General features: G+C 34.2%; 1 protein-coding gene across 1 annotated transcript in view; it reads right to left on the reverse strand.

The window, feature by feature from the left end:
• Negr1 (neuronal growth regulator 1) overlaps nucleotides 1–26,591 on the reverse strand; it is a 799,300-nt gene that overhangs the window by 249,165 nt on the left and 523,544 nt on the right. The window contains exon 4 of the mRNA XM_048351585.1: nucleotides 14,407–14,538. Within this exon, the coding sequence (XP_048207542.1) occupies nucleotides 14,407–14,538 (132 nt within the window). The remainder of the gene's footprint in view (nucleotides 1–14,406; nucleotides 14,539–26,591) is intronic.

Here is a 26,591-nt window from a genome sequence, read left to right on the forward strand (position 1 = left end):
TATGAAAGACATATTTCTCATGCTTATCTAGCTTCAAGAAATTTTATAGATTTAATCCTGAGTTAGGCTTTATATGTTCAATATGAGTGAAGATAGAAAAAAATCAAAAGTCAATGACTTCTTTTCCATCACAATTGGTCCTTGCTTAACATCACTCATTGTTCTTCTTTCTGGTCCTTTATTCTCAGACTTCTGTTTTGGTGGAGAGGTAAAAAATTCTTTTCTTGGGCTGGGAATATGGCCTAGTGGCAAGAAAGCTTACCTCGTATACATGAAGCCCTGGGTTCAATTCCCCAGCACCGCATATATAGAAAACAGCCAGAAGTGGCGCTGTGGCTCAAGTGGCAGAGTGCTAGCCTTGAGCAAAAAGAAGCCAGGGATAGTGCTCAGGCCCTGAGTTCAAGGCGCAGAACTGGCAAAAAAAAAAAAAAAGATTCTTTTCTTGCTTAGTACTAAGTATTCATAAAGGTTTGCTAAAGTTTCTTCTGCATCCAAACATTTAAATAAAGTTTTGGTGGGAGGTAGGATGATGGCAAAAATAGTTTATACATGTGCATGAACACAGAACAAAGGACCTTGTTGAAATTGTTCCAAGAAGCATAATGAGGGTACATGACGGAGGGGCTAGGTTTAATCAGGGTATATTGTATGTACAAAGAGAAACACCACAATGAAAACCTTTTGTACAAGAAGCATATGCCAATAAAATCGGGGGGAAAGGCAAGTAACTAAAAAAAATTCACATTCTTTTTTTTTCTTATTTATTGTCAAAGTGATGTACAGAGGGGTTACTGTTTCATATATTAGGCATTGGATACATAACAAACAGTACAAGAAATGTATCACATTCATTTTTAATAGACATTTTCTTCTATGTTTCTATCATCCTGCCCCAAACCTTTTCAGAGTTCTAGTTGAGTAGTTCATTTCAGCATTCAAATATGCTGTTTGTAAATACACTGCTCACTGTCTTTCTGATACATAGTTGGAGGTATTTCCCAGGCAAAGGAATAGAACATACCTCCAGCCACAACTATCCTCCACTTTCCTGTCTCTAGCAGGATAATCAGGTAGAATTTGCATAATTGGCAAGTTATTTTCCTAACTCAGCTCCCTGATACCATAATGCATGGAATCAATGCAAAGTTACAATTCTCAGCATGTTATGGTTGTAATGATCTTGCCTTTATTTTTTTACCTAAATGTAAATTTTTGAGTTGTGAAAAAATGTCTCATGAAATATAAGGCATAATTTGGCCAAGGAGATAGGTTGAAAGCAAGAGAACAATATTTAGGCTGCCTTCAAAAAATGAAATCATATATAGAGGAAAAATTTTCCAATTACTATTTGCCCATTCTGGTGTTGTCTAATTATTTTTTTTCCCCATTGGTGGTACTGGAGTCTGAAATTTATGTTTACTAGGCTGATTTGCTCAACTAAATGTCTACCACTTAAGCCATGGCTCTAGCTTAGATTTTTGTTGGTTACTTTGGAGATGGAGTCTATGGACTTTTCTATTTGGGTTGACTTTGAACTGTGATTCTTCAAATCTCAGTCTTGAGTTGGTAGAAATATAAGCATGATGAGTTATCAATGTTTAACTAAATTCTGGTAATTTCTTAGCCCCAAACCAGAAATTCAGAAAAGGAAAAATTTATATAGTTTTTTTCCCATGAGGTTAAGCTGGAAGTTACATTGTTTTCATATTATAACTTTCCTTCCTTTCATTTAATTTATGTCTACTGGCTTTCTATCAATTTTTCCTTTTAGAGGCTTTACAACCACTGTGTCTTTATGCATTTTCAGTCAAAATTTGTTAGGAAAAGTTCATCTCTGAGGCAGAGAGCCAGATGTTGGTTTGAATCCAATTGTATTTTTAATATCATTATGTGTAGCTTCAAAGACTACCATGACTCACAAAATTCACAAATGGAAACTCAGTTGGTTATGCTTCACATGAAAAGAATGAAATTCATTACCTCTTATATTTTTTAGGCAGCTTTTATGATTGCTTGTAGGCTAGATTTTTGAAGTAGGGCACAAAACAAAAATATATAGTTTATCTAGGGTGTTTATGGGTGCATCCATTATTATGTCAGTCAAGGGTAGATAAATTCTTTGAACAAACACTGTAGCATATAATGAGTGAAGGAGAAAGTTTAGTTCTCACTAACCTAAAAGTTGATGTTTCAAGTCAGTGAAATGGGGTAATGATAGAGGTATTATGAGTATGAAATCATTTAAGGGCTCAAGTTCATGACAGTTTATTACATTCAATAAGTAACTTTTAAGATCATTTACTATCTCTACAAGTATGGCAGTGCATCCTGGGAAAGTAGTACAAGCCAAATATGGTAATGACACACACCACTTCTGCTTACATTTCCTTCCCAGGAACTCAATCATAGGGCCAAGGTTAACCTCAAACCAGAACAAACACAAATGATCCAAGGAGATATATATATATATATATATATATATATGTTATCACATTACCTAATTGAGAAACTTCTATCAGAATATTTTAGTCTTAGAATTTTTCAAGTTTACTAATAAATGACTCACAAATCCTCTGTCTAATCCCTTTCCTTTTTGGAGCTATAACTGTACACGAAAGTCTATACCAAAGATAGACTCTGCAGGTGAATTATATGGGGCTTCAAAGTCCTTTGACATTATGAAAAGAAAACAGAGATGTTTGCAACATCAATATGCCCACATAGATGAAAAGGCACTGAGATGAAGAATGTGTGAACGTGAGCTAATTACTCACATTCCTTAACCAAGGTGACTGCACAATAGCTGGATGTACTAAATGCAGGGAATGCTGTCAACAGCTGTTCTAGGCTATAGAATTCTTTTGATTAAACAACAACATCCAAGTATAACTATTGTAGAATTGTATGCATTGAGGTCTCATTACTTATCACTTGGAAATATTCAAATTGCTAACTTTGAAAATATTGTAGGTTATATATAAAATATTTATTTCTTGATAATCACTATGGAAGCACTTCTATGTATTTTTGTTAAGAAATAATGTTGGCAATTTTTTGCCATGTTAGTTGTCCAAGAAAGGGACATTCAGTGTGTACTTTTAATCAACACATGCAATGTAGCCAATCAAACACACACCTTCGATTATTTTCTTTTCCCTATGCATAAAATTATTTCAAGTGTTTTTTAATATATATGCACAGAAAGTACCATGCACAGATTTACCCACTCCATTCCTTCTCCACATTCCAGCTCTATCCACCAATTATAAATTGTTTTACTTTTTTATGATTCATTTCTTCCCACATTTTTAGTTCATATGAACTGTATAAAGGGAGTTCACCATGATAATCTATATGCATATATGTATGTTAATTTAGTCAAATTAATCTCTTGTCCCTTTCCCTTCAATTGAGGAACTGCATAGATCATGATCTAAAGGCAAAGAGTAGGATGTTAAATCTTCAAACAAGGAACTCACATAAAGAATATGCTTTGTAGAATTTTGTTGTCTCATTTTACTTCTGAAATCCACAACTTCCTAGTGCCACTTTCCCCATGAATAGATGTTTTTTATGTTATATTATGTTATTTATTTTTTGTTTATTTTTCTGCACCACTGTTAGTTTCACACTATAGCAGCAAGCACACTTGGCCACTGGATGCTGAGACTTCATTATGTTCACAGTTCAACAAAAGCTCTTATCTCAGACAAGATGTGAACAAACCTATTTTGAGTGCAGCATCATTCTCAAGAATTATTTGTTTTGATTGTTTTCTCTATTTGCTGATGATACTTCTTTTCTTTGTTCTTCACTTTATTTCAGGGCCAGCCATTCTGAGTTTGCACCTGGGTACAATCTGATGATTCAGAGCTCCCCTTCATCACACACATAAGCTTCCTCTCATCCTGCAGCCTTCCTTTCTTCTGAAAATACCTGTGTTAGCGTAGCTTATTAAAATAATTAATCTGGGTGACAATGGCTCATGCCTTGTAATCCTAGCGACTCAGCAGACTGAGATCTGAAGACCACAGTTCAAGGTCAGCCTGGGCAGGAAATTCTCAGTCCAGGAAATTCTTATCTCCACTTAATCACAGAAAAAGCCAGAAGTGGCACTGTGGCTCAAGTAGTAGAGTGCTAGCCTTGAGCAAAATGGAGCTCAGAAAAAGCATCCAGGACCAGAGGTCAAGACACAGGACAGTCAAAATAAAAATTATTAAGTATTTTTTTCAATTTACCCATGGCAAACTGAAATCTGTTATCTTATTTCAAAAATAATCTGAACCCAGTTATATTTATCCACAAGATTCACGATTTTATAGAAATTTATCAGGATAGAACTGTATCTATGCTTAATTCCACATGTAGCTCTTTTTTTTTCAGCTACATTTATTACCAGGCACTATGTAGTGGTGTTAATACTAATATGTGGTGTTAATAATAATATGTGGAGTTAATAATATGAACTAAACTATTTCATGCATGTATCTCCATTGTTTTTCATACCCCTCTCCCTTGATGGTAGGAAGATGGAACATGCACAAAAGGTAGTAATACAGTAATGAGAAAGACAGTCCAACAGAGAATAAATACATGAAGAAAGAAATTTTCAGAACTTGAACTCAAATGTAGAAAATGACGCTTCTCTATACTATGTTTCATTTCGTGTCAATATTTTCCTTTTTCTTTCTTGCTTGCTTTTTGCCTTTCTTTTTTAATTTAATTTCATTTTCAAGGTGATAAGAGAGGGATTAAAGTTACACACATTGCATAGTAAGTACATTTCTTGTCAAACTTTTTATCCCACTTTCCCTCCACCCAGGTTGCACAGTTCATTTGCAACACATTGTCTTGTGAGTAACACTGTTACATTGGTTTCTCCTTTGTCTTACCAGTTTTTTGTTCCCCTTTCCCTTTCCCAATTTGGATAAACATCTTTCTGCCTTTCTTGTTCTCATGTGTGCACATTGTGTGTGTATGTGTTTGTGTGTGTATGTGTGCATGTGCACATGTGTGTTAGCACTAGGAATTGAACTGAGGACACTGCACTCTGGATTCTCTCTCTCTTTTTTTTTTCTTTCTCATGGCTAGCATTCAACCATTTCAGTTACAGCTCCAGTGTGGTACTTTACTGCCTAATTGAAGATAAGAACTCATGAATGCATACTTCAAACCCATGGTCCTAGAGTCCTTAGCCCACTGATTAGCCCGAATGACAGGCATGAGCCACCTGTGCTCAATTCAACTAACTTTTTCTGTACACTTCCAATTTATTCTCCTTATGCCTAAGTCATTCCATTTCACTGCTTCACACACATACAGAAAAATATAAATATATGCAATATCAGGTAAAAGAATACTTGGGAAATTCTGTGAAGTTTAATCATGATGTTGTGGCAGTGACTCAAGATTAATTCCATGCTGCTCCAGTCTATAAATGGCTCTCAAGCATTGGGGTAGTAAAACTTCAATTCTATAGATTTCATTGCATGATATTCAGGCTGAGGAAATCTGGTGGTAAAAATGTGGATTTAAACAAAAAGACGTTTATAAGCTATTTATTTCCAATTGACTAATACAAGGCTTGAAACTTATAAACTTGAAACTTATAAACTTATAAATCATTTTAAAGAATAGACTGAGAAGTCATGTGGTGATATTTAGAGTTTGGCATTCTGGCAGCTTACCAGAAAAAGAGTATTAATCTAGAGGAGTATACACATACATTATCATTTTTCCACTCCTTACTTTAATACTTCAATTTTGTGTGAACATATTTTCAACCCAGAGAATTTTTATCCTGTTTGAGATTGTTGTTTTTAATTCTAGTGAGTGAACAAAGTACTATTAAAAGTATTACTTTATGCAGTCCTTTACTGAAGTCATGAATCCCTAGAAACAACCATAATAAAACAAAACAGATAACTCATTCAGGAAAAAAAATTTGTTTGTTCAGTATACAATAAAATTGTTTCACTTTCTGAAAAAAATGACTAAAATATGTACTTTTTTTTTGTCAGTCCTGGGGCTTGAGACTCAGGGCCTGAGTTCTTTCCCTGGCTTCTTTTTGTTCAAGGCTAGCACTCTGTCTCTTGTGCGACAGCACCACTTCCAGCTTTTTCTGTTTATGTGGTGCTGAGGAATCCAACTCAGGGCTTCATGTATGGGAGGCAAGCACTCTACCACTAAGACACATTCTGAGCCCAGAAAATATGCATATTTAAATTTTTTTATTGTCAAGAGGATGTACAGAGGGGTTACAGTTACATACTTAAGGTAGTGGATATATATATATATATGCATATATATATTTGTCATACATGTTATCCCCTTCCTCATTTTTCTACTTCCTTCTCTTGCCCCAGCCCCTCAACCCCCCTTGCTTTCTTCATTATTTTACCAAAAACCAAAAAAGAAAATCTTACCCTTGATGTACATTGTCACTCTAGTCTACAATGCTTATGTCCTCTATGATTATTAACTGTAAAACAATTCTTTCCAGATCAAGTGATATATACATACTCCTCTCTGTTCTTTTGATTAGTGTAATCTGTTCCTTCTTTTTCTCTAAATTTTTTCCCTCCTCCCTGCTGCTCTTGAGTTGCTTAGTTTGTTCTCATCAGTGTCCATTGCAGCTGTTGGGCCCTTTCTACTGTACCCCCACCCTGTTTTCCATTTATTCTGTGCCCTGCATCCAGCTTCTTTCAGATGTGCACCTGTAAACACCTTGTGTGAGGTAAAGGGTCCTTTAAATTATCTAAGACTACTTACAAAGAAGCATTTTGCCTTCTTATCTTTGGAGTTCATTACAGACTGGATGTCAGTTTATGTAGATATGAATTTATATACAGATGAATTTCACTTTTGCGTACCTTGTTTCAAGACTGACCCCCCCCCCTTTTCTTTTGGTCTCCCTGTGAATTTGTACCTTGGGTCCTGCTTTCTTTATCCTTGTTATTTATTTCTAACACCCACTTATTAGGGAGACCATGCATCATTAGTCTCTATATTCAATGCTTATCTAGTTGAACATTATTTGTTCTACACCTGTCCATTTCCCTGTGAATGCCATTATTTTATTGTTTCTAATCGCTGTGTAGAATACCATTGTGTACAGGTACCAAATTTTTTTGGATCCATTTGTCTGTAGTGGGGCGTCTGGGTTGTTTCCATATCTTGGTTATTGTAAACAGTGCAGTGATAAACAATATGCACATTTTTGTTACTACAGATACATTTATTTTCCTTGCACAAAAGGGAAAATCACCTTAATACTAAACCTCCTTTCAAATTTTAGCTAAGCATTTGTGAGAATGCCTTTAAGTTACAAACTAGTCACTAGTTGAAGTACATGTCTAATATTTAAAATGGAAGGTCACACTAAGCTACCAATATAATTAGGCTCATTTCAACATTTCTTACCATAGCTATGATATGGAACCAACCCAGATGCCCCTCAGTAGATGAATGGATCAAACAATATGATATATATGTATATATAGATACATATATATATAAATATATGAAATATATATATATATATATATATATATGAATTCTATCTTCCATCAGAAAGAATGGCATCACCCCATTCATAAGGAAACGGAAAGACATGGAAAATATATTAAGTAATGTAACCCAGATGAAAGAAACATAGGCTCTATGTTTTCCCTCATTTGTAATAGTATATGTCTACGATAGTCCTAGAAGAGGATCACACTACCTCAACTGCTATGTACCTATGATCATATAAAATGATATTAAATGAAATGAACTCCAAGATATGGAAACAAAGTATTTTTTTAATGTACTGTCTGAAGTTATTTCCTTTTTCTTGTGTCTTTTTTCTTTGATTTATCCCCTTCTGTCACTGATTGTGATTTTTGTACCCTGTACCTTGTCTATAATTTTATCTGATTTGGGGAAGGGGAATTATAAAATGGTGACACAAAGGACAAAGGATGAATCAATGAAATGGCCATATTTATAAGATAATATGTTGGAAATGAACTGAACAACCTGGGAACAGAATGACGTTGGGGGAGGGAAAGTGGGAAAAATGAGGGAAAGGGTAACAATGTTTGAAAAGAAATGTACTTACTTTTCAGTTTATATGAGTGTCCATGTATGTGTCTATACCAGAGGATTAAACATAAACTTTGAATATCAAATCTTGTCAAAGGAGAAAGATAATTTTTATTTCTTTGGGTTTTATGTTGTTCTTTTGAGAATTTCTGTTGAAAGTTACTCTAAAGTGTGTTTGGGGTGATTATTCATACAGTTCTAATATTCACTGTTCAATTTCTTCAGGCATTTTACTCCAGATTTTCCATTCCTATCTCTCCTAGCTGGGTTTTTTCCCCCCTTAATGTTACTACTGTTATCAGTTCCCTCACTCTTGCCCTTACCAAGCAGAAACTTCCCACATATTTTGCACAGCTATAGGAAATTATCTTTCTTAATTATAATTAGTTAATATTCATATGTATCTCCCAATTATTCTGTTATCTCAAAATAATTCTTGTTTTGATTTTGAAGCCTTGGGTTTTAGTATGTCTATATAAATTCATTAACTCTTGGCCAGTCTGTTCCTGCCTTCCTCTCAGGTACCCATTCCATTCCTTTTTAGTTTTGTCCTGGTACATCTCAGCACATTGCAGCCTTGTTGAACATGATGTCTCCTGAATCAAAGCAAATACTATTGTCTTTTCTATTTTGAAGACCCTTCTTATATCTGTCAAATTCAATTTTGTACTTGAAACTCTTTAAAGGTAAAAATCTTATATCCTTTCAGTGCTACCACAAGACTGTTTGGTACTTTCTGATAGTTTTGTTCAGTACCTTGTGATTGACTTACAATAGAATCTATCATGCTGTATTAAAACTGTGTTTTCTGACTTACTCTTTTTCTAGGAAAGAAAATTATCAAACAATGTAACCTCAGGCCTTAGCACCTTGAGTGTTTCATGCCAATCAATGAATAAATAAATAAATGCATGTATGAATGTAGATATACTGGTGTGCCTTCTTATACTATAGAGGAAACATATGAGCTAGTTAGTACTTAATTTAGAAAGACAACCAACCATAAACACTTTTATGATTTTAATTATTGCTTAATTAGCTTAAACACCTAAAATATAACAGCATAATATATAATATAAATTTGATATGAATCAAAAATAAGGGTGAAGAATGGGCTTAGTAAATATGAGGCATAAAATGGACCCAGAAGTAAAACTAATGTGAAAACTCTGAATCCAACTCTCAGTTTACTTCTGGCTCTACAATAGTGTATTTACAAAATTCAAATATAAATGCTGAGATTTTTCCTATATTCAAACTGATGGCTTCTTTTCACTCCCAATTTCTTCTATTCTTAAGTATGACATGTCTGCCTAAATAGCCCATGGTTTTGGAGAGAACTTCATGTACGTCCTAAGAGATTTACTAGAACCTTATCCTCCTACTTCTCCCCTGTGGCCCTTCCTTTCAGGCTTTGATACAATTGCACTAAGTTACACTAATTGGGACATTCTATTCCACATGTTTGGAGCCAGTTATATTGGAAGATAAAGTGCACATTTACATAAATGAATATGTAGCAGATGCAAAATAACACATAAATATGTGTCTGTGATACATTGGATAAAAATTTAGTTCACTCTATATTACAATATGTCTTTACTCTTTATTTGACCATGGAAAGAATTGCCTAATTGCCTTTTTAACTGAAAATTGTACTAAATACTTATAATACCAAGTTAAATGGTCAACATTCAATTTGGGCTATGATGAGTTGAGATTCAAGTAACGTTTATATTTCTTAATCAGGTAGATTATGTATTTTGCTGATAAAGAATGTGTTTCTTCATTTCATGCCTACATTGTTCCTAAAAATGAGGAAATTTATTAAATGATTTTATCTGTCTGCATTTAAGTTGTCATATTTATTTTTAAAAATAGAATTAGTTCTCTCAGAATGAAAACACTCTGCTAGAATCACATTATGGTTTTTCAGTATTCTTGAAATTTGAGGTAGAAAAAATAGTATCAGAAGTTCATCAATACTTGCTGTCATTGGAAAAAAATATTTAGGAAGCAAACTTAATACCTACTCTTTTTTTTTTGCCTAGCAGAAATGATTCACCTGAAAACATCCTATGTCTTTAATGTTTCTCCCAGCCAATAACCACTGTTTGGCTCTAAGACTACGAACCAGATGCTGACCTCAACGACAGGACACCAATTGTTAAAGAAGAGGAAGAGCTTACATTCTAGAATCAATGTAGTTTATATTGGAATACTTTTGAAACTATATATTCTCAAACATTCATATGTAAACCTTTTTCTACTTATATTGTTATATGTATTATGTGTAATATATATTATTGCCTAATATTTACAGAAGTGAACATTAAAACTCAGAGAGATAAAACAAGCATATCTAAAACCTTAGTTGTAGAATGGCAAATTATCAATAATTATCTGTTAATAGAATTTAGTAAATTATATCTGCCCAAATATGGTGCCTTACCAACTATCCAAATTTCACTTTCTCTATCTCCTTTTTATTTGTATGTGTGCGTGTGTTTGTATGTTTTAACATCCTAAGATTAGTTATAATAATCTATATAATACTTTTCTATTATTTTAGGTGGTATGCCATTTAACAAGAATAAAAGAAAATATGTGCCAGTTCTGGTAGACATTAGACAAATAGGAAAGATTAAACCTTTCAAACTTGTAAAACCTAAGTTCCTTTTTCAAGTTGACTTACCATATGACTGAATTTACCACAGCTTATGAAATGTATTGCATTTCATCTCAAACCTCTTTTGGAAGAAAGGACAGAGATTCTTTTCAAATTATAATTCACAAAGCTATTGCAATTCCATATGCACAATCAATATTGATGAATAATAATGAAAGGAAAGGCTTCCTTGAACTCAGCTCATACCTTCAGGGAATCTATGAGTTACCAAGGGTTGCGCTGTACCATGCTGGCAGCACAGACCACAGTGCTCAACTGGTTTCTTTCTTTTTTTTTTTTTTTTTTTTTTTGGCCAGTCCTGGGCTGTGAACTCAGGGCCTGAGCACTGTCCCTGGCTTCTTTTTTGTTCAAGGCTAGCACTCTGCCACTTGAGCCACAGCGCCACTTCTGGCCATTTTCTGTATATGTGGTGCTGAGGAATCGAACCCAGGGCCTTATGTATAGGAGGCAAGCACTCTTGCCACTAGGCCATATTCCCAGCCCCTCAACTGGGGTTTTGGTGAAGTAAAGTATGTCCAATAAGTTTGGCTAATTTCCTTTGGGAAATCAACTGAGTAAAATCCATATGCAGCTCTTAGTCTTTGGCGTTTAAAGGGTAAATTTACAAAATTAACACTTTGCAAAATTTGCCACAATGAGAAACACAACATCTTAGGTATCACTTGTGTACATGCTATGTTATCAAGATGAAACAACATCACAAATGGAATTAAGTGCAATCAGTATGAAACATGCTTCTTCATGTAACATTCACAAAATAGGAACTACTCAAAATATAATACAGTGAGGGGCAAAAGGGAAGCTAATTGTTTATCATCTAAAGCTCCTTTTTAGTTCCTTTATAATGTGGCAGAAATTAACATCATGCCTGACACAATCTGCTTATTTATGTTTATACTAGAAATTTGTTCTTTATAAAGACATTCTTTGGCTCTGGGCTCATGTGTATAATCCTGTTGAATCTGTAGGCTAAAATTTGAAGCCAATCATATCATGAAAGTCCACAAGATGCTGATTTTCAATTAATCACAAGCTGAAAGTAGACATGTCATTCTTTCTTTCTTTCATTTCTTTATCATAGGACTTGAACTCTGGGCCTGGGCGCTGTTCCTGAGTTCTTCCGCTCAATTCTAGCACTCTACCCATTGAGCCACAGTGCCACTTCTTGTTCTCAGGTGGTTAAATGTAGATAAGAGTCTCACGGACTTTCCTGCATGGGCTGGAATATAACTACAATCCACAGATCTCAGCCTCTTGAATAGCTAGGATTATGCATGTGAGCCACTGACCCCAGCTAAAGCAACTTTTTTAGTCATAGAATTGCTCCAAACTTTTCAACAAACATTTTAGGTGAGAAAATCATTTTTCATGGTCCTGGGGCATTTCTGTCTGTCTTAACTAAGAATAGAGGCAACAGAAGGTATCACAACCCTTGATCTTAATTGTGTTGGTAGGTAAAAATTATTTTCCCTTTGTTGCAAAGAGCAGTTGTGCTTACAATCCACAGTCTGTGGCCAAGAGTAGGCTTTCTTCATGTCATGATAGAAATTAAGTGTCCTGAGCTCATAGTGCTCCAGCTACAGCAAAAAAGCAATCTGTGTACATATCACCTGTTCCACATCACACCTCTCATTGTAACTAGACCTTTAGGGAACAATACAAGGAAATGACAATACTTCGGTTAGTACTATTGGGTTAATAATATTGGGTTAAGTAATAATCTGTCCAGTGAGTCTGCTTTCAGCCACTATCCATGAAACTGTCAGATAGTTCTTGAGTATGTTTGCCCAATGTCTGTACTTTTCCTTTAAAGAATGAATTTTCTCTTTGAATCAAAGCACTTAGATGATAAATTAATAATTCTCTGAATATAACGTCACTACTTGTCTGGGAAAACAAGTACCAAAATAGAAACAAATCAAATAATAAGAGATGAAAGGACTTCATTAATACAAAGAGAAATGGAGATTATACATGGAGCATGGTCCTCATGAAAATCCTTACAGCAGCTGGGGTTTTTATGTCATTCCAATCAGACATTCTTTTATAGACACATGGATCCAGAATTTTAAGTGGACTGCATTGCTGGGGCTGGGTATCTGGCTTATTGGGTGATTTTGAATCTACCTTTTACTGCTCATTTCTCACTGCGGAAAATACTACTTCTTGTTTCTTCTTTCTCAACCTTTTAAACCCTTCAATAATAAACCACGACATACATGTTCCAATAAGCACTATCAATCGTAAAACAATCAGAAATCTTGATAAGTAAGCCTCTGGAACAACAAAAAATGCTGAGAAATATGGAAATGTCAAATTACAGAAAAAATCAGTCATAGATGCAGTTGGGCTAATGAGGAGTCCAGATATGTCCCAATTTAATATTTTTTTTGGTTGATTCTGCAGAGGTTTGTCTGATTAGCACTTTGAGAAATTCAGCTTCAGAGACTGGTTCCTGATCTAGTATCATACACATAGGAGTGTATGGACTAGCCACTGTTCTCTTAGTTGGTAAAAATGACTTCCTCTGACAAATAGCTCACTGCCAGGAGTTTTGAGATTAAACTTTTGGCTCATGAGACTGAAAGGCTTACATTATTATGAAACAATGGAAGACTAACTTCAGCATTTCTAGATATATTTAGAATATTTCATCTGATCTCTGGTATAATAGTATATAAATATTGGTACCAAAGATCTTGTATAAAATGTGGACAAGCAACATGGACGAAAATAAAGATGTATCTTATAATTTCGCTAGCATTCTGTTAACACAAATGTATTTTGTTTGAAGAAGTTAATGTGAATTTTTTTAAAGAAAGATTAAATATAAGAAATGGTTTTTGCCTTTTTATCCTTTGTCTCTCAATTTTCCAAAAGCAATACTTACAAAACCATTTGGTGTAAATCACCTGAACAACTCAAGGAGGGAGAGGGAAAGGGGGAGGGGGGGAAATGAGGGAGGAGGTAATAAATTGTACAAGAAATGTACCCACTGCCTTACATATGAAACTGTAACCACTCTGTACATCACTTTGATAATAAGTAAGTAATTATTCAGAAAAAAAAGAAATGGTTAGTCATTGGTGTTAAGATATATAGCAGGGTGATACTGAATTTTACTGTTGAGGGAATATAGAGAAAAATGTTACATATGGCATTTTGACTAATATATTCTAACTTCATTAAAATGATGGTCATGGGAAAATTATTTCTCAATTGTCTCAATACCTTCCCAAGGAAATAGAGTTAAATTAATCACCCAAGTATTATAAGCAGCATAGTACATCTAATGTTTGAAGAGAGATGGGCACCTTTTATCTTCCTCAGGTGTGATTGAGAGTGTGACACACTCATTCTTAATCCTAGGTGCCCTCCAATGGAAGCCCGCTTGGAAGGAAACAACAGCATTTAGAATACTGGGGATGTTATTGAACATCAAACCGCATTACTAGAGGATCAGTTGAGATGGTTGCTTCTATATAAAACAAGGGATATTTTGATGAATGCACTATCAGCAGGTGGTATTTGCCAAATAGACCACTTCTTGCAGTAATACCAATTTCCGACAATATTTTTCACAGTGTTTAATGTGTTCAAAGTTTATCTTGATAAATAGTGCTGAGACTTACAGTTCACGACAACTTTTACTTTCTTCACATCTGGGAACGAGACATCATTTTCCGCACTGCATTCATATTCCCCAGCTTGGTCCCTTGTAATTCCATAAATATCCAAATATTGTCCATTTTCAAATGGTTTTGCTACAAAAAATAAACAATATGTTTAATCGTAGCTGCTTGAGGCTTCATTCAAGTAAAACAACAATCTCATGACTTTGTATGAGATACTGCTGACAAACCAATTCCAAAGGAAACAGGAATTTTTAAGCTCTTTGTTCTCCTATGTTCAGAGGAAAATTTAGAGAGAGAGAAAAAGCAGAAGCAGAACAAGGGATACTATAATAACTATATCCCCAGAACAGGATATACATGTGTTGTTTTTAATTGATTGTGGTTTCCTAACCTCCTCACACATCCAATAGAGTACTGCACATTTCTATAATTGAGTTCAACAACCTCCCAGCAGTGTAGATGAAATTTACTAATATGACTTGGTACATATTGACTTTTATATAGTATGAGCTTGCAACTTGACACTTAACCTAACTAAATGTTATTTTTCTTTTGGGGTAATTTCATACTCAAGGTTTCATGCCAGATGGCTTGCTAAAACTATACAGCTCTACAAAATCATTGCCATACTTCTAATTCCAAAACTATTATGGTTGCCAAAAAATGTAACACTGTAAACATTATGTGTAAATCACCACTATGTCTTATAAAAAACAATCTTAATGACTTTCAAATCTAAGAGTTAAGTGGTTATAAACAAAGTAAATTATCTTTATTTTTAATGTTCCATGGAAAGTATTCTGTTTGACTGAAAATAACAGAAGATTGAAAATATGAAAATGTTCACAGATGAAAGAATGTTCTCAAGTGAATGAGATTTGAAATAAAGACTAATTTCTTCAAGACGAGAACTTTTATTCAGTTGGTCAGAGAATTATTGGACTGTAAGACTTCTGATTATTAGAGATACGGCAAAGGGATATTGGGCCTATGTGATTTGAAGTGCAAGAATACTTTGTACAGGTTTTCGAACATTGCATTTTAATAAAAACCAAGAAGAAAGAAATGAAAAAAATCCACTTAATGGCCTGTTTGCAGAAGTCAATGCTATTTGGGTCTTTATGTTACTGTCTTACAAGAACTATTAAAATGATATAGACGGTGGCCATCTAATAAGAGAATTCAATTATAGTGAATCAAACAAAACAAAATTTAGTTATGACCTTCCACATCTAAAATCTATCTCAATTAATTTTCCCTGCATGTTTCCTTGCCTGGGCCTGTATTAAGATATTGCAGAGGCTGTCCTCCCAGTGCTGTGACCTTGATAATTAAAAAGTTGAGAGCTTAGAATATTCAAAACTGGGATTTCTTTTCCATCTATTTACCTGTTACCAAGTTGTAGATGGAGACAAATTAGCCTTCTGAGATGACAGTTGGTTGATACAGTATTTTGAGCTTCTGGATATATGCTTACAAAAAAAAGCAGTTAACTTCACAGTCTAAATTCTTAAAATTTGATTTTACAAACTTTCTTCTAGTTAATTTCCCTTACTTAGCATTAGTACACTAATACAATACATATTTTCTGTTAGTGACCCTCTTCTAATGAAGATAAAATAATCTCAAGTGTGTCTATGATAACCATGGGAATGTAAAGGACAAACTTCTGATTTTTACAAAAAAATGAGTTTTTAAAAATAAACTTGAATTATAAAGTAAGAATCAAATTAAATATGAACTAAACTGGGGTGGGGGGAACTCTTACACAATCTATAAGAACAAAATGAGATTTGTGATTATATAATGAAGCCAAACCAAAGAGAGAAGTTATATTACTGTAAACAATGTAAAGACAAATATACTAGGATCTAACTCATTTTCATCACAAAATGTTAATTTTAAATTCCTCCCTTTACTTAATAATATAGTTTTAAATATGTTATCTCCAAAATGCATGCCTTTGATAATAAATACATAATGTAATCAATTTCAATAATCAAATGTTATCTAATTCTTAAATAATGTTTATATATGTAAAAAATAGTACAAAATATTTTTAAGTATTAAAACAGAAGTATATTGGATTTATGTGTCTACCAGAAATCAGTAAGCATAGTGAATAATTAGAAACAATAAGTTTAGAACATAAAGAAACACCTTTTTTTTTGTTGTTGTTCTTATTGTTGTTGATAGTGGGGCTTGAACTCTTGAACTTGGCTTGGGTAATGTCCCTGAGCTTTTTTGCTCAGGATAGTGCTCTACCACGTTGAGCCATAGCACCACTTCCTATGCAAGGGATTTTGCTTTCTGTTTCTTTATCCTGAAGGGCCTACCATCTGATTCTGAGAAACAGGGCAAATAAGAGAAGCTGGATGACAAAAGTCTCACCAATGTCAAGATAATATATAAAAAAATGACAGACAGCTTCATTCATATGTACTGAATATATGTTCCTGGCAATTCTTGTAGTGGTAAACTCAGACTTCATTCTGTTGGTAGGCTGGAGAAGGATCCCCAAATAGGATCTGAGTTTAGCATTATAAGAGTTGCAAGTCAATATTCTGTTCTGAGTCTTGTGTCACTAGAGTTGAATTCAAGACTCAAAATGCAGACTTGCTTTGCCCAGAATATGAACCCTGGAGTTTATTAACTATCTATAATTTGCTTGGCTACTTCTTTAGGTTTTGTTCTATTCTATTTTCCTTAGTAGTGATTCACTAATTTAGTTCTATATGCAAGTAAACATTTATCTTTAAATAGTTTATTTGGGGGCAGAGTTCAGTAAAATGAGACATAAAACATTTCAGTTTGTACGTGTGATTCAATTCAACTTATCCTCCAAAATAAAAGAAACAGATCAAGATCAAAGGCCACAGAGAAATATGGTCTTGAGGACTATCACCAAAACCAAAGCTCTGCATGGTTACTGAGGTGCCAGCACTATCTTAGTGTGTCTATTACAACTGTACGATGTGATATTGTACTATATTTCCCAGGATGCTAGTTGTACATGTGGATGAGATATAAGCACATTAAGATACCACAACCCTCTTCTGATGGAAGGTTTTGCAACTATCCAGTGTTGCAGCGGTTTCTGGTGTGTTCATTTCTGTGCTCCTAGCTTTCCCATAATGTCTGAAGCAATATATATTTTGTAAATACTTACTTAATAAACATAAATTGATAAATGAACTAATAAAGTCATATATACCGATCCCTACTTTAGGATTACCACTTCTCTTTCAGAGTTGTGAAGAAAGAAAAGGAAAATAAACTTGAAGTTGTTATCCTTGCTGACAGCTTGAAGTGACAGGTGGTGACAGCAGTGAGAATGATCTGTATAGTTGTCATAGATCCTAGCAAAAACACTAAATATAATTTTAAGAAATAAAAGATAGTACTTCCTACAAAATGAGTACTACATAGACTTACAAGTAGAGATTTATTTTTTAGCAAAAAATGGAGAACTATAGAAGTTCCATAGGCTTTCAATGACACATCATTGCTATCTTTAAACGGAAGCAAGGTGGTTGAGCATTATATCATTTTTCTGGTAGTAGTCTCTTGTACAAACCTGATACAAACTTGACCAGGAGGAGTTCTATGTGATTCATTCAACAATATCTGTATATAACTTATGGTTGCTGAGGAGTGTGAATAATCCACTTACAAAACCATTTGGTGTAAATCAACTGCACAACTCTTGGGGGGAGAGAGAAAATAGGAGGGGGAATGAAGGAAGAGGTAACAAGTTGAACAAGAAATGTACTCACTGCCTTACATATGAATCTGTCACCCTTCTTTACCACACTTTGACAATAAAGAAAAATGATTAATAAAAATCTTTAATAGGTTATTTCTCTGCAGTATTGAGATACCTTAAAAATTAAAAACTAAGGAAAATGGCAAAATCCTTACAAAAAAATTACAAAGCAGATGGAAAATAGTATCCTTACAATAGGATTTTTAAACACAAGTAACACCCCTTGCCTACTTAACTAGATGAAGATTCTAAAGCAATAATGAGGTGCTAAAGCACTGTTGCTCAGAGTGGAGCTCTCAGGGCTCCTAAAATCTGTAGTCTTGGATATAATAGCTATATACATAGACATGCCAAGTCTTACATTGTATATTTGCTATGGGAAACTTCACACAGCTCTCCATAGTTCCTCTTCTGCTGCCTTTTTAGCACAGTTTGTACCTTTCCACTTCTCCAGCATAATCACACTTCTTAGTGACAACTTTAGGGTTGCAGTCATGTCTCAGCTACTTGGTACATACAGTTGTAAGAAAAATTATTTCTCATCACATGTGATTGAAGATCTCTCATCCTGGTCTTCCTCAAATTTATCTCCTTTGGAAAGTTTCCCAGACTTAGGCTAGCCTAACTGCAAATTGTAGCTTTGTAAAAAAATTAAAAAAAAAACACAAGTATCTCTTTACTTAATCTCTAGGTTGCTATTTTAAATTTCCATTTGTTTCTAATTTTACACTTTTTCTCATCCATTATATATTCTTTCAGTCGAGTGCATTCATTTTCCTTCATAAGCATACTATATCAGAGGACATTGTGAATTCATTTACATTTCATTGCTATCTATATAGTAATAAAATCCTGAGTGAACTATTTAGCTTACAGAACTTAAATACATATATTCAATGTGACATTTCCACTTGGATGTTTCAAAGTCATCTCAAAATCAATGTAACCAAAGTCAGACATGTCTTCTTGTCAAGTCTACAATTCCATTTCTGGTCTTAGTTTTAGTGCTTTGATTATCACCCAGTTCTTCAAGCCAGAAACCTCAGCATCAATGCGGACAATGCTTTTTACCTCATTCATACATGAGATGTTCAACTCTCTTAGTTCTATCTCCTACACAGCTCCAGAAACTATTCTAGAAGCTCCTGTCTTGGTTACTAAGCTATGAATGCATATTCTCCTGTAACAATGGTTACATTATGATTTGTAGAAGTACTTCAGTAGTTTTCCAAATCTTTTTTCTGTAATGTTATGCCATGGCTAGGCACAGTAGTTCAAGTCTGAAATCATAGCTACTTGAGAAGCAAATAATATTGAGGGATCATGGTTCAAAGTTAGCCAAGGCAAAGAGAAATTTGTGAGACTCCATCTCAGCCAATGGCTAAACACAATAGCAGAAATTTGTCATTCCTATAAACACAAGGAAGTATACATAGGCATATAGCGTCCCAAGCTAGCCTAAGCATAAAGTGTGAGCCTACCTTGAAAATAACCATGGAAAAGAAGAACCAGAGGGATACTCTAGTGGTGGAACACCTGTTTTCCAAGTGTGAGGCCTGGAGTGCAATCCCCAGAATTTACAAACAAACAATCAAAAAGATAGATAAATCACACTTTCAAGGCAGTCTTGAAAAATATATAGTTAGGCTCCCATAGCTACCTATTTCTTGAAACTGAAATAATAAAACATAGTTTGGATGGTTCATTTCCACTAATGAAAATAATTAGTTCCCATCAGCTTGTCATCTACTGGCATATTTGAGGTTATGAAAGTGTTTGTAGCATGTAATAATTTTATCATATTCTGTAGTTAGGGATATGAAATTAAGAACTGGACTATCTGGGCTGAAATCTCATTTTTGTCTTTATATAGAGTACTTTATATTTAGGTTTTTAACTGTGATATTTGAGAATAACAACAGAACCTGGCTTATGTGGTTGTTGTGAAGAGTAAATGGAAGTAAAATAATTATAACACTGTCCAAATGATAAGAATGTACAAAATGTGTTAACTTCTATTATTATAATGCACACAGGTTTAGGCATGCCAGAAGTGTTAGTTTGAGTGTATTTTCCTTATTAACAGGTGTGGAAATGAGCAAATCAGGATTCACGCTTCTGCCTTAACATGATATTTAATAGCAGGTAGAAGTGAGACAAAGAAGTTTCAAGGAGCATTATTAGCAATGGCCAGTTGGGTTCTCATGTCACTGCAGGGGCACAGTAAACACATCTGTCATATACATATGTAGATATGACTGATGGTATATCTCATGTTGAGTCACTTTCTCTGTTCTGGATTGCTCAAGGACAATGTAACCATTATTCTTCATTTTCTTATATATGTATGAATGTGTATGTACACATGTCAGGATATTTTTGTTTATGTACATTCACAGACCACCAGCTTTGGTTGGACATGGCTCCAAGTAAGCATTCAAAGGTATTTATAAGTGTTAGGTTTCTAATGAGAACTATAGGCTGAGATAAAGATTTTATGATCAGAATTCTTACAGAGTTGATCTATCTGTTGCCTCAACAATCCTATCTTTCAATTCCACCAGCTAACTTCTTACTCTTCAGGTCTCTGCTTAAAAATTGTATCTTCAAAGACAACTTTTTAAAATGTATCCACTTCCCAGTCCAGTGACTCCATATTGCACCCTTATAAAAAATAAAAGACAGAAATTTTCACTAATCCTGTGTGGCTCATTGCCATTTATTTTTCCTGTTAAAATATAACTATGTAAGATAAAAGTCTACATCCAATTTCATGCCTACTGTGGGATCTGTAGTTGTTCATTAGTTGATTAAAAAATCAATAACATAGAAAATCCTGAAAAAAGAGCATTTCATTAGACAACAGAATACCTCTCACAATTAGTGATTAGTCATGCTATCATAAATAAAAATGATAGTTGTTTTTCCTTCAAATCCTTATTGTTTCACGTAAATTCTTATCCTAAATGATTTTTAAAAATTAATTCATCAGTAATTTTTAATTAAATTTATGAGGCAATTTTCAATCTCATTGACTCTTTTGATCCATTCATGTTGAATCTACAAATTCAACTAACCATGAATTGAAATATTCTAAAGAACAACTGTTCATACTGAAGCTGCACAGCTATTTACTTGTCATTATTCATTAAATAATAGTAAAAAATGTTTTTTATAATATAGATTTTATTCAGTAATTAATATAATGTTAGGGATTAAAGTACTTGAAAGTCAGCACATAGGTTATATGCAGATATTTTGCCATTTTAAGTCAGGGACTTGAGCATCCAAAGATTTAGACATTATTTAATGGTCCCAGAATTATTTCTTCACAGATAAGGATTGATGTCTAGAGTAAGAATAATATTGTAATGGTATAAAAGTCATTAAATATCTGCCTATTGAACCTAGTATTAGACTTAAAATATAGAACTAAATCCAAAATATAGGTGTTAGCCTTTCTTTCCTTTCCTTTTTCTTTCTTTCTTTTTTCTATTTTCTTTTTTCCTTCCTTCCTTCCTTCCTTCCTTCCTTCCTTCCTTCCTTCCTTTCTTTCTTTCTCTTTTCTTTCTTTCTTTCTCTTTCTTTCTTTCTTTCTTTCTTTCTTTCTTTCTTTCTTTCTTTCTTTCTTTCCTTCCTTCCTTCTTTCTTTCTTTCTTTCTTTCTTTCTTTCTTTCTTTCTCTTTCTTTCCTTTCATTCTTTTCCCTTCCTTCCTTCCTTCCATATCCTTCCACTGTCCCTCCTCCCTCCTTCCCTTCCTCCTTTCTTCCAGTTTTTCCTTTTTTTTTTTCCAGCACTGGAGTTTGAACTCAAGACATCAAGCAATCTTATTTGCTTGCTCAATTAATACACTGAAAATTGATCCACATGTAGAGACAATATTTTGTGGTTGTTTTGGAGATTAAAGACTTAAGACTTTTCTGCTTGGCCTAGATTTGAACTGCCAGGCTCTTGCATATAATAGAATTACAGACTTGAATTACTGGTTCCTAACTAATTGTATTAACAAAAGTTCTCACTCTAAGAAATAGATTAAGGACCAGTTGTGATGGACCACGCCTATAATTCTAGCTATTCAGAAGACTAAGAACAGAGAGATCATGTTAGGGGCCCAGTCTGGACAAAAATACAAGACTCTATCAAAAGAATAAATTAAAAAATGTGCCAGGGGTTTTACTCAATCATATAGCACCTGCCTAGTAAGCATGAGTTCTTCAGTCCATACCCCAGTTAGACTAAAAAAAGAACTAGGTTAGCACATGTATAAATAACTCATGTTGAAATCATAAAGCCTAATTAAAAGATGTTAATTTTATCTTTAAAAGAGTTTCTATAGCTCTTATCATAAATTACCATTAATGTAATGCCATAATGCAAGCATTCAAATTTATACCTCACAGCTATGTAGGTCAGAAGGTCAGTGTGGATCTATGATAAACAAAATCATAATTTACATTAAGCATCTACCTCCTTATCACTGGAGTAATTAATGCATATGGCAAAATAGATGTTGCAGATAGGATTAGATTACAAATTTTAAGATATGTAAAATAAATTGCAAGAATAGAATGAAATCGGAGGAGGAGGAGGAGGAGGAGGAGGAGGAGGAGGAGGAGGAGGAGGAGGAGGAGGAGGAGGAGGACTGTTCCAAGCACTGTTGATTTCCAAGATAGTGAAGTAGAACATGAGATGATGGAACATTCCCCAGCTACAGCAAGACATTTATTCTCTTCCAAATAAGAAAATCCAAATGGCAAAGCCATTGTGCTTTGTATTTCATGAGACCAGTACCTAGGTCCTATTTTGTCTACACAAGTTCAATTACATACATCTACTGTTTGGAGAACAAATGTTCTTAAAATTAGAGTCCTTTAGACTCATTTCTTCAGTGGCCATCAGCTGAGGAAAATTTCCAGCTTCAAGAGGATGTCATTTGCTGGTTTATGTTTTCTGCTTGCTTTCTCTTCACTGGAAAATGTTGAAGCAAGGCCTCCATCTTTAAACTTCTTGTCTCCCTATTGTAACATATACTTCTGATTCCTTCTTTTTTTAAAAAAAAATAGGTATTAGGCTGTGTGACCAATGACTTTCCCCTGTAATCCTAGCTACTCAGGAGGCTGAGATCTCAAGATAAGAGCCCAAAGCCCACCTGGACAAAAATGCCTGTGAAACTCTTCCTTCTATTGAAGCATGAAACAAACAAAAAAAAAAAAAAAACAAGTTAAAGAGCTGTAGCTCAAGTAGTAGAGCACTAGCCTCAAGCAAATATCCTCAGAGCCAGCACTAAAGCCCTAAGTTAAGCCCCAGAGCTATCACCAACCTCCCCCCACCATATATATGTATATGTATATATGTAATATATATAAAAGGGACATCAAAATACATGTGTGTATATGTATGTAAAAGGGACACCAAAATACATGTGTGTATATATATGTAGAAGGAACATCAAAATATAAGTATGTAGATATACACATAGATATGTATATATTTTATTGGCATCATTTTTGTATTTACATAATTCACTTTGATCAAGTTACTATATCTATGTTGCTCTTTCTCAGTTCCTTTCCCACCTCCATTTTAGCAGCTTCTGTGAGTTTCATGATTACATATTTCATATTCACCTCCTGCTTGCCTCTTTTCTTCTTCCTCCAGTGACTATTCTCCCTCAACAGTCTTCCTCTATATGTCATAATCCGATTCTCTTTCTGCCTTCTTTCACTTTGAAAAAGTCATCTGATTACATTGAACAATTGAAGCCACTTTCTAAACCTAAATTAATTTCTTTTTATAACCATCGGAACTTCTATTCTACAACCATAACACCTGAAAGGTAACAGAACCCAGCTTCAAAGCCTTAAGCTACAGACATATTTGGTGGTCAATATTCTATTTAACCAAGCTTTCACTTCATTCATAGCTCTATTTACACATACAAATTATGCCTCAAATATAGTTTTCTTTTTTAAGTTTTCTTTTTTTAATTTTCAAAGTGATTTACAGAAAGGTTACAGTTTCACATGTTAGGCATTGGATACATTTCTTGTACTGTTTGTTACCTCCTCTCTCATTCCCCCATCCCCCTTCGTTCTCCCCCCATGAGTTGTTCAGTTGGTTCACACCAAACAGTTTTGCAAGCATTGCTTTTGTAGTGGTTTGTCTTTTTATCCTGTGTCTCTCGATTTTGGTATTCCCTTTCAATTTCCTAGTTCTAATACCAGTATACACAGTTTCCAATGTACTCAGATAAGATACAGTGATAGTGCAGGTACAACCACAGGAAGGGAATACAAGAGGATCATCAATAATAGAAGCTACGGTTACACATCACATGTTGAAAGTAATTACAACAGTGATATGACAATTGTTTCCATAACATGGAGTTCATTTCACTTAGCATCATCTTATGTGTTCATAAGGGTAAAGCTATTGGGCTCTTGTGATTCTCTGCTGTGACTTGCCTAAACCTGTGCTAATTATTCCCTATGAGGGAGACCATAGAGTCCATGTTTCTTTGGGTCTGGCTCACTTCACTTTATACTAAGTCAAATATAGTTTTCAAAGACAGTAGAAAGAAGTACTCTCATTTATTAAGTTGCTAGGTCCTTAATTCCTGTAAGTATGAGTAGGTCCCAGAAAAATGAAATAAAGACCTTCTTTTCAAGGCAAAAAATCATTTTGAGGATGTACATAGATATGTCAGGTAATATAATTCTTGAAATGTTGTTAGAGAATAGAAATAATGGAGTTTGAAGGAGCATTGAGAACAGGATGTGTTATACTATAAGAAATTATGGAAGTCATCTAGTGAAATGAATAACATGTTTCAAAAGCAAATAAAATAACAAATAAAAAGCTCAAGATTTGAATTTTATCATTCACTTATTTGGCACACTCCACTAGAGAGTACTGAAGGATAATCCTCAGATCACAATCCATTCTTTTTCTTGATTTTCTTCCTCTCTTTCCATGTATTCATTCAGTTTATGAACATTAATAACACTGTTATATCTGACCAGTGAACAAGACTATTTGCATTTTTAGAAAGCTTACAGCTTAAGGGAAACAAGAGAATAAGCTGGTAACGTCAATCACATCTGCTAACTATCAATTTGAGTTAAGTATACAATGTTGTATTCTCATAATTGTGCTATCGTAATTATCTCAAAGATGATTCTGAAATGTTGATTCAGACTAACATTAAATTCATGAGAGTGAGTAGAAGTAAATCTGGACCACAGATATGGACTCAAAGATTTATATTCTATAAAATCAATTTAAATTAGAAGTGGAAGAATCATTTGAAGAGTTTAGAAAAGAGAATAGTGACATTTTTTAACATTTAATTTTTAAGAAATGCAACCCTGGGATGCTTATCCTTATTATGTTTAAGAACAAAAGCTAGGAAGTGAGCCAGACCCAAAGAAACATGGACTCTATGGTCTCCCTCACAGGGAATAATTAGCACAGGTTTAGGCTAGTCACGACAGAGGATCACAAGAGCCCAATAGCTATGTCCTTATGAACACATAAGATGACGCTAAGTGAAATGAACTTATGTTATGGAAATGACTGTTATATCACTGTTGTAATTATTTTCAACATGCCATGTGAAACTGTAGCTTCTATTGTTGATGATTCTCCTGTATTCCCTTCCTGTGGTTGTACTTGTACGATCACTGTATCTTATCTGAGTGTATTGGAAACTGTGTATACTGGTATTAGAACTAGGAAAGTGAAAGGGAATACCAAAATTGAGAGACACAGGATTAAAAGACAAACGACTCCAAAAGCAATACTGAACAACTCATGGGGAGAGAGGGAAAGGGGGAGGGGGATGGGTGGAATGAAGGAGGAGGTAACATACAGTACAAGGAATGTATCCAATCCAACGTATGAAACTGTAACCTCTCTGTACATCACTTTGACAATAAAAAATGGGGAAAAAAAGAACAAAAGCCAGGTATAAGCTTCTAGTAAGCACTTCTAAAGAAAGGGGAAAAACCCACAATAACCTTTCTTAGACACTGGGAAACAGAAAGCATGGGCCTATGATATCTGAAAAAAAGGAAGTAATCAAAATGAGCTTCATAGTTGCTTTTCATTGCTCACTGTCTGGCAGCAATTCCAAGTCTCTAAGCTCAACAAGGAAGAAACAATACTCTCATGGCCATGTTGAGTTGAAGAAGGAGAAATTGTAACCCATGTAGGACAAAGAATATGGAAGTTGTAGTAGGGAGAAGAAACCAACACACACACAAAAAATATAGAAAGCAACATGTAACTTTGTATTTACCAAGGACTAGAGTGTATGCTCATAAAGAAAAATCTCATATATAACATTGAGGAGAAATATTTTCTACATATCAAATAATATGAAGTAATATTGGGCTTTGATAATCCAGATGTGAC

This window comes from Perognathus longimembris, chromosome 7, assembly GCF_023159225.1.
Source record: "Perognathus longimembris pacificus isolate PPM17 chromosome 7, ASM2315922v1, whole genome shotgun sequence".
NCBI lineage: Eukaryota > Metazoa > Chordata > Mammalia > Rodentia > Heteromyidae > Perognathus > Perognathus longimembris.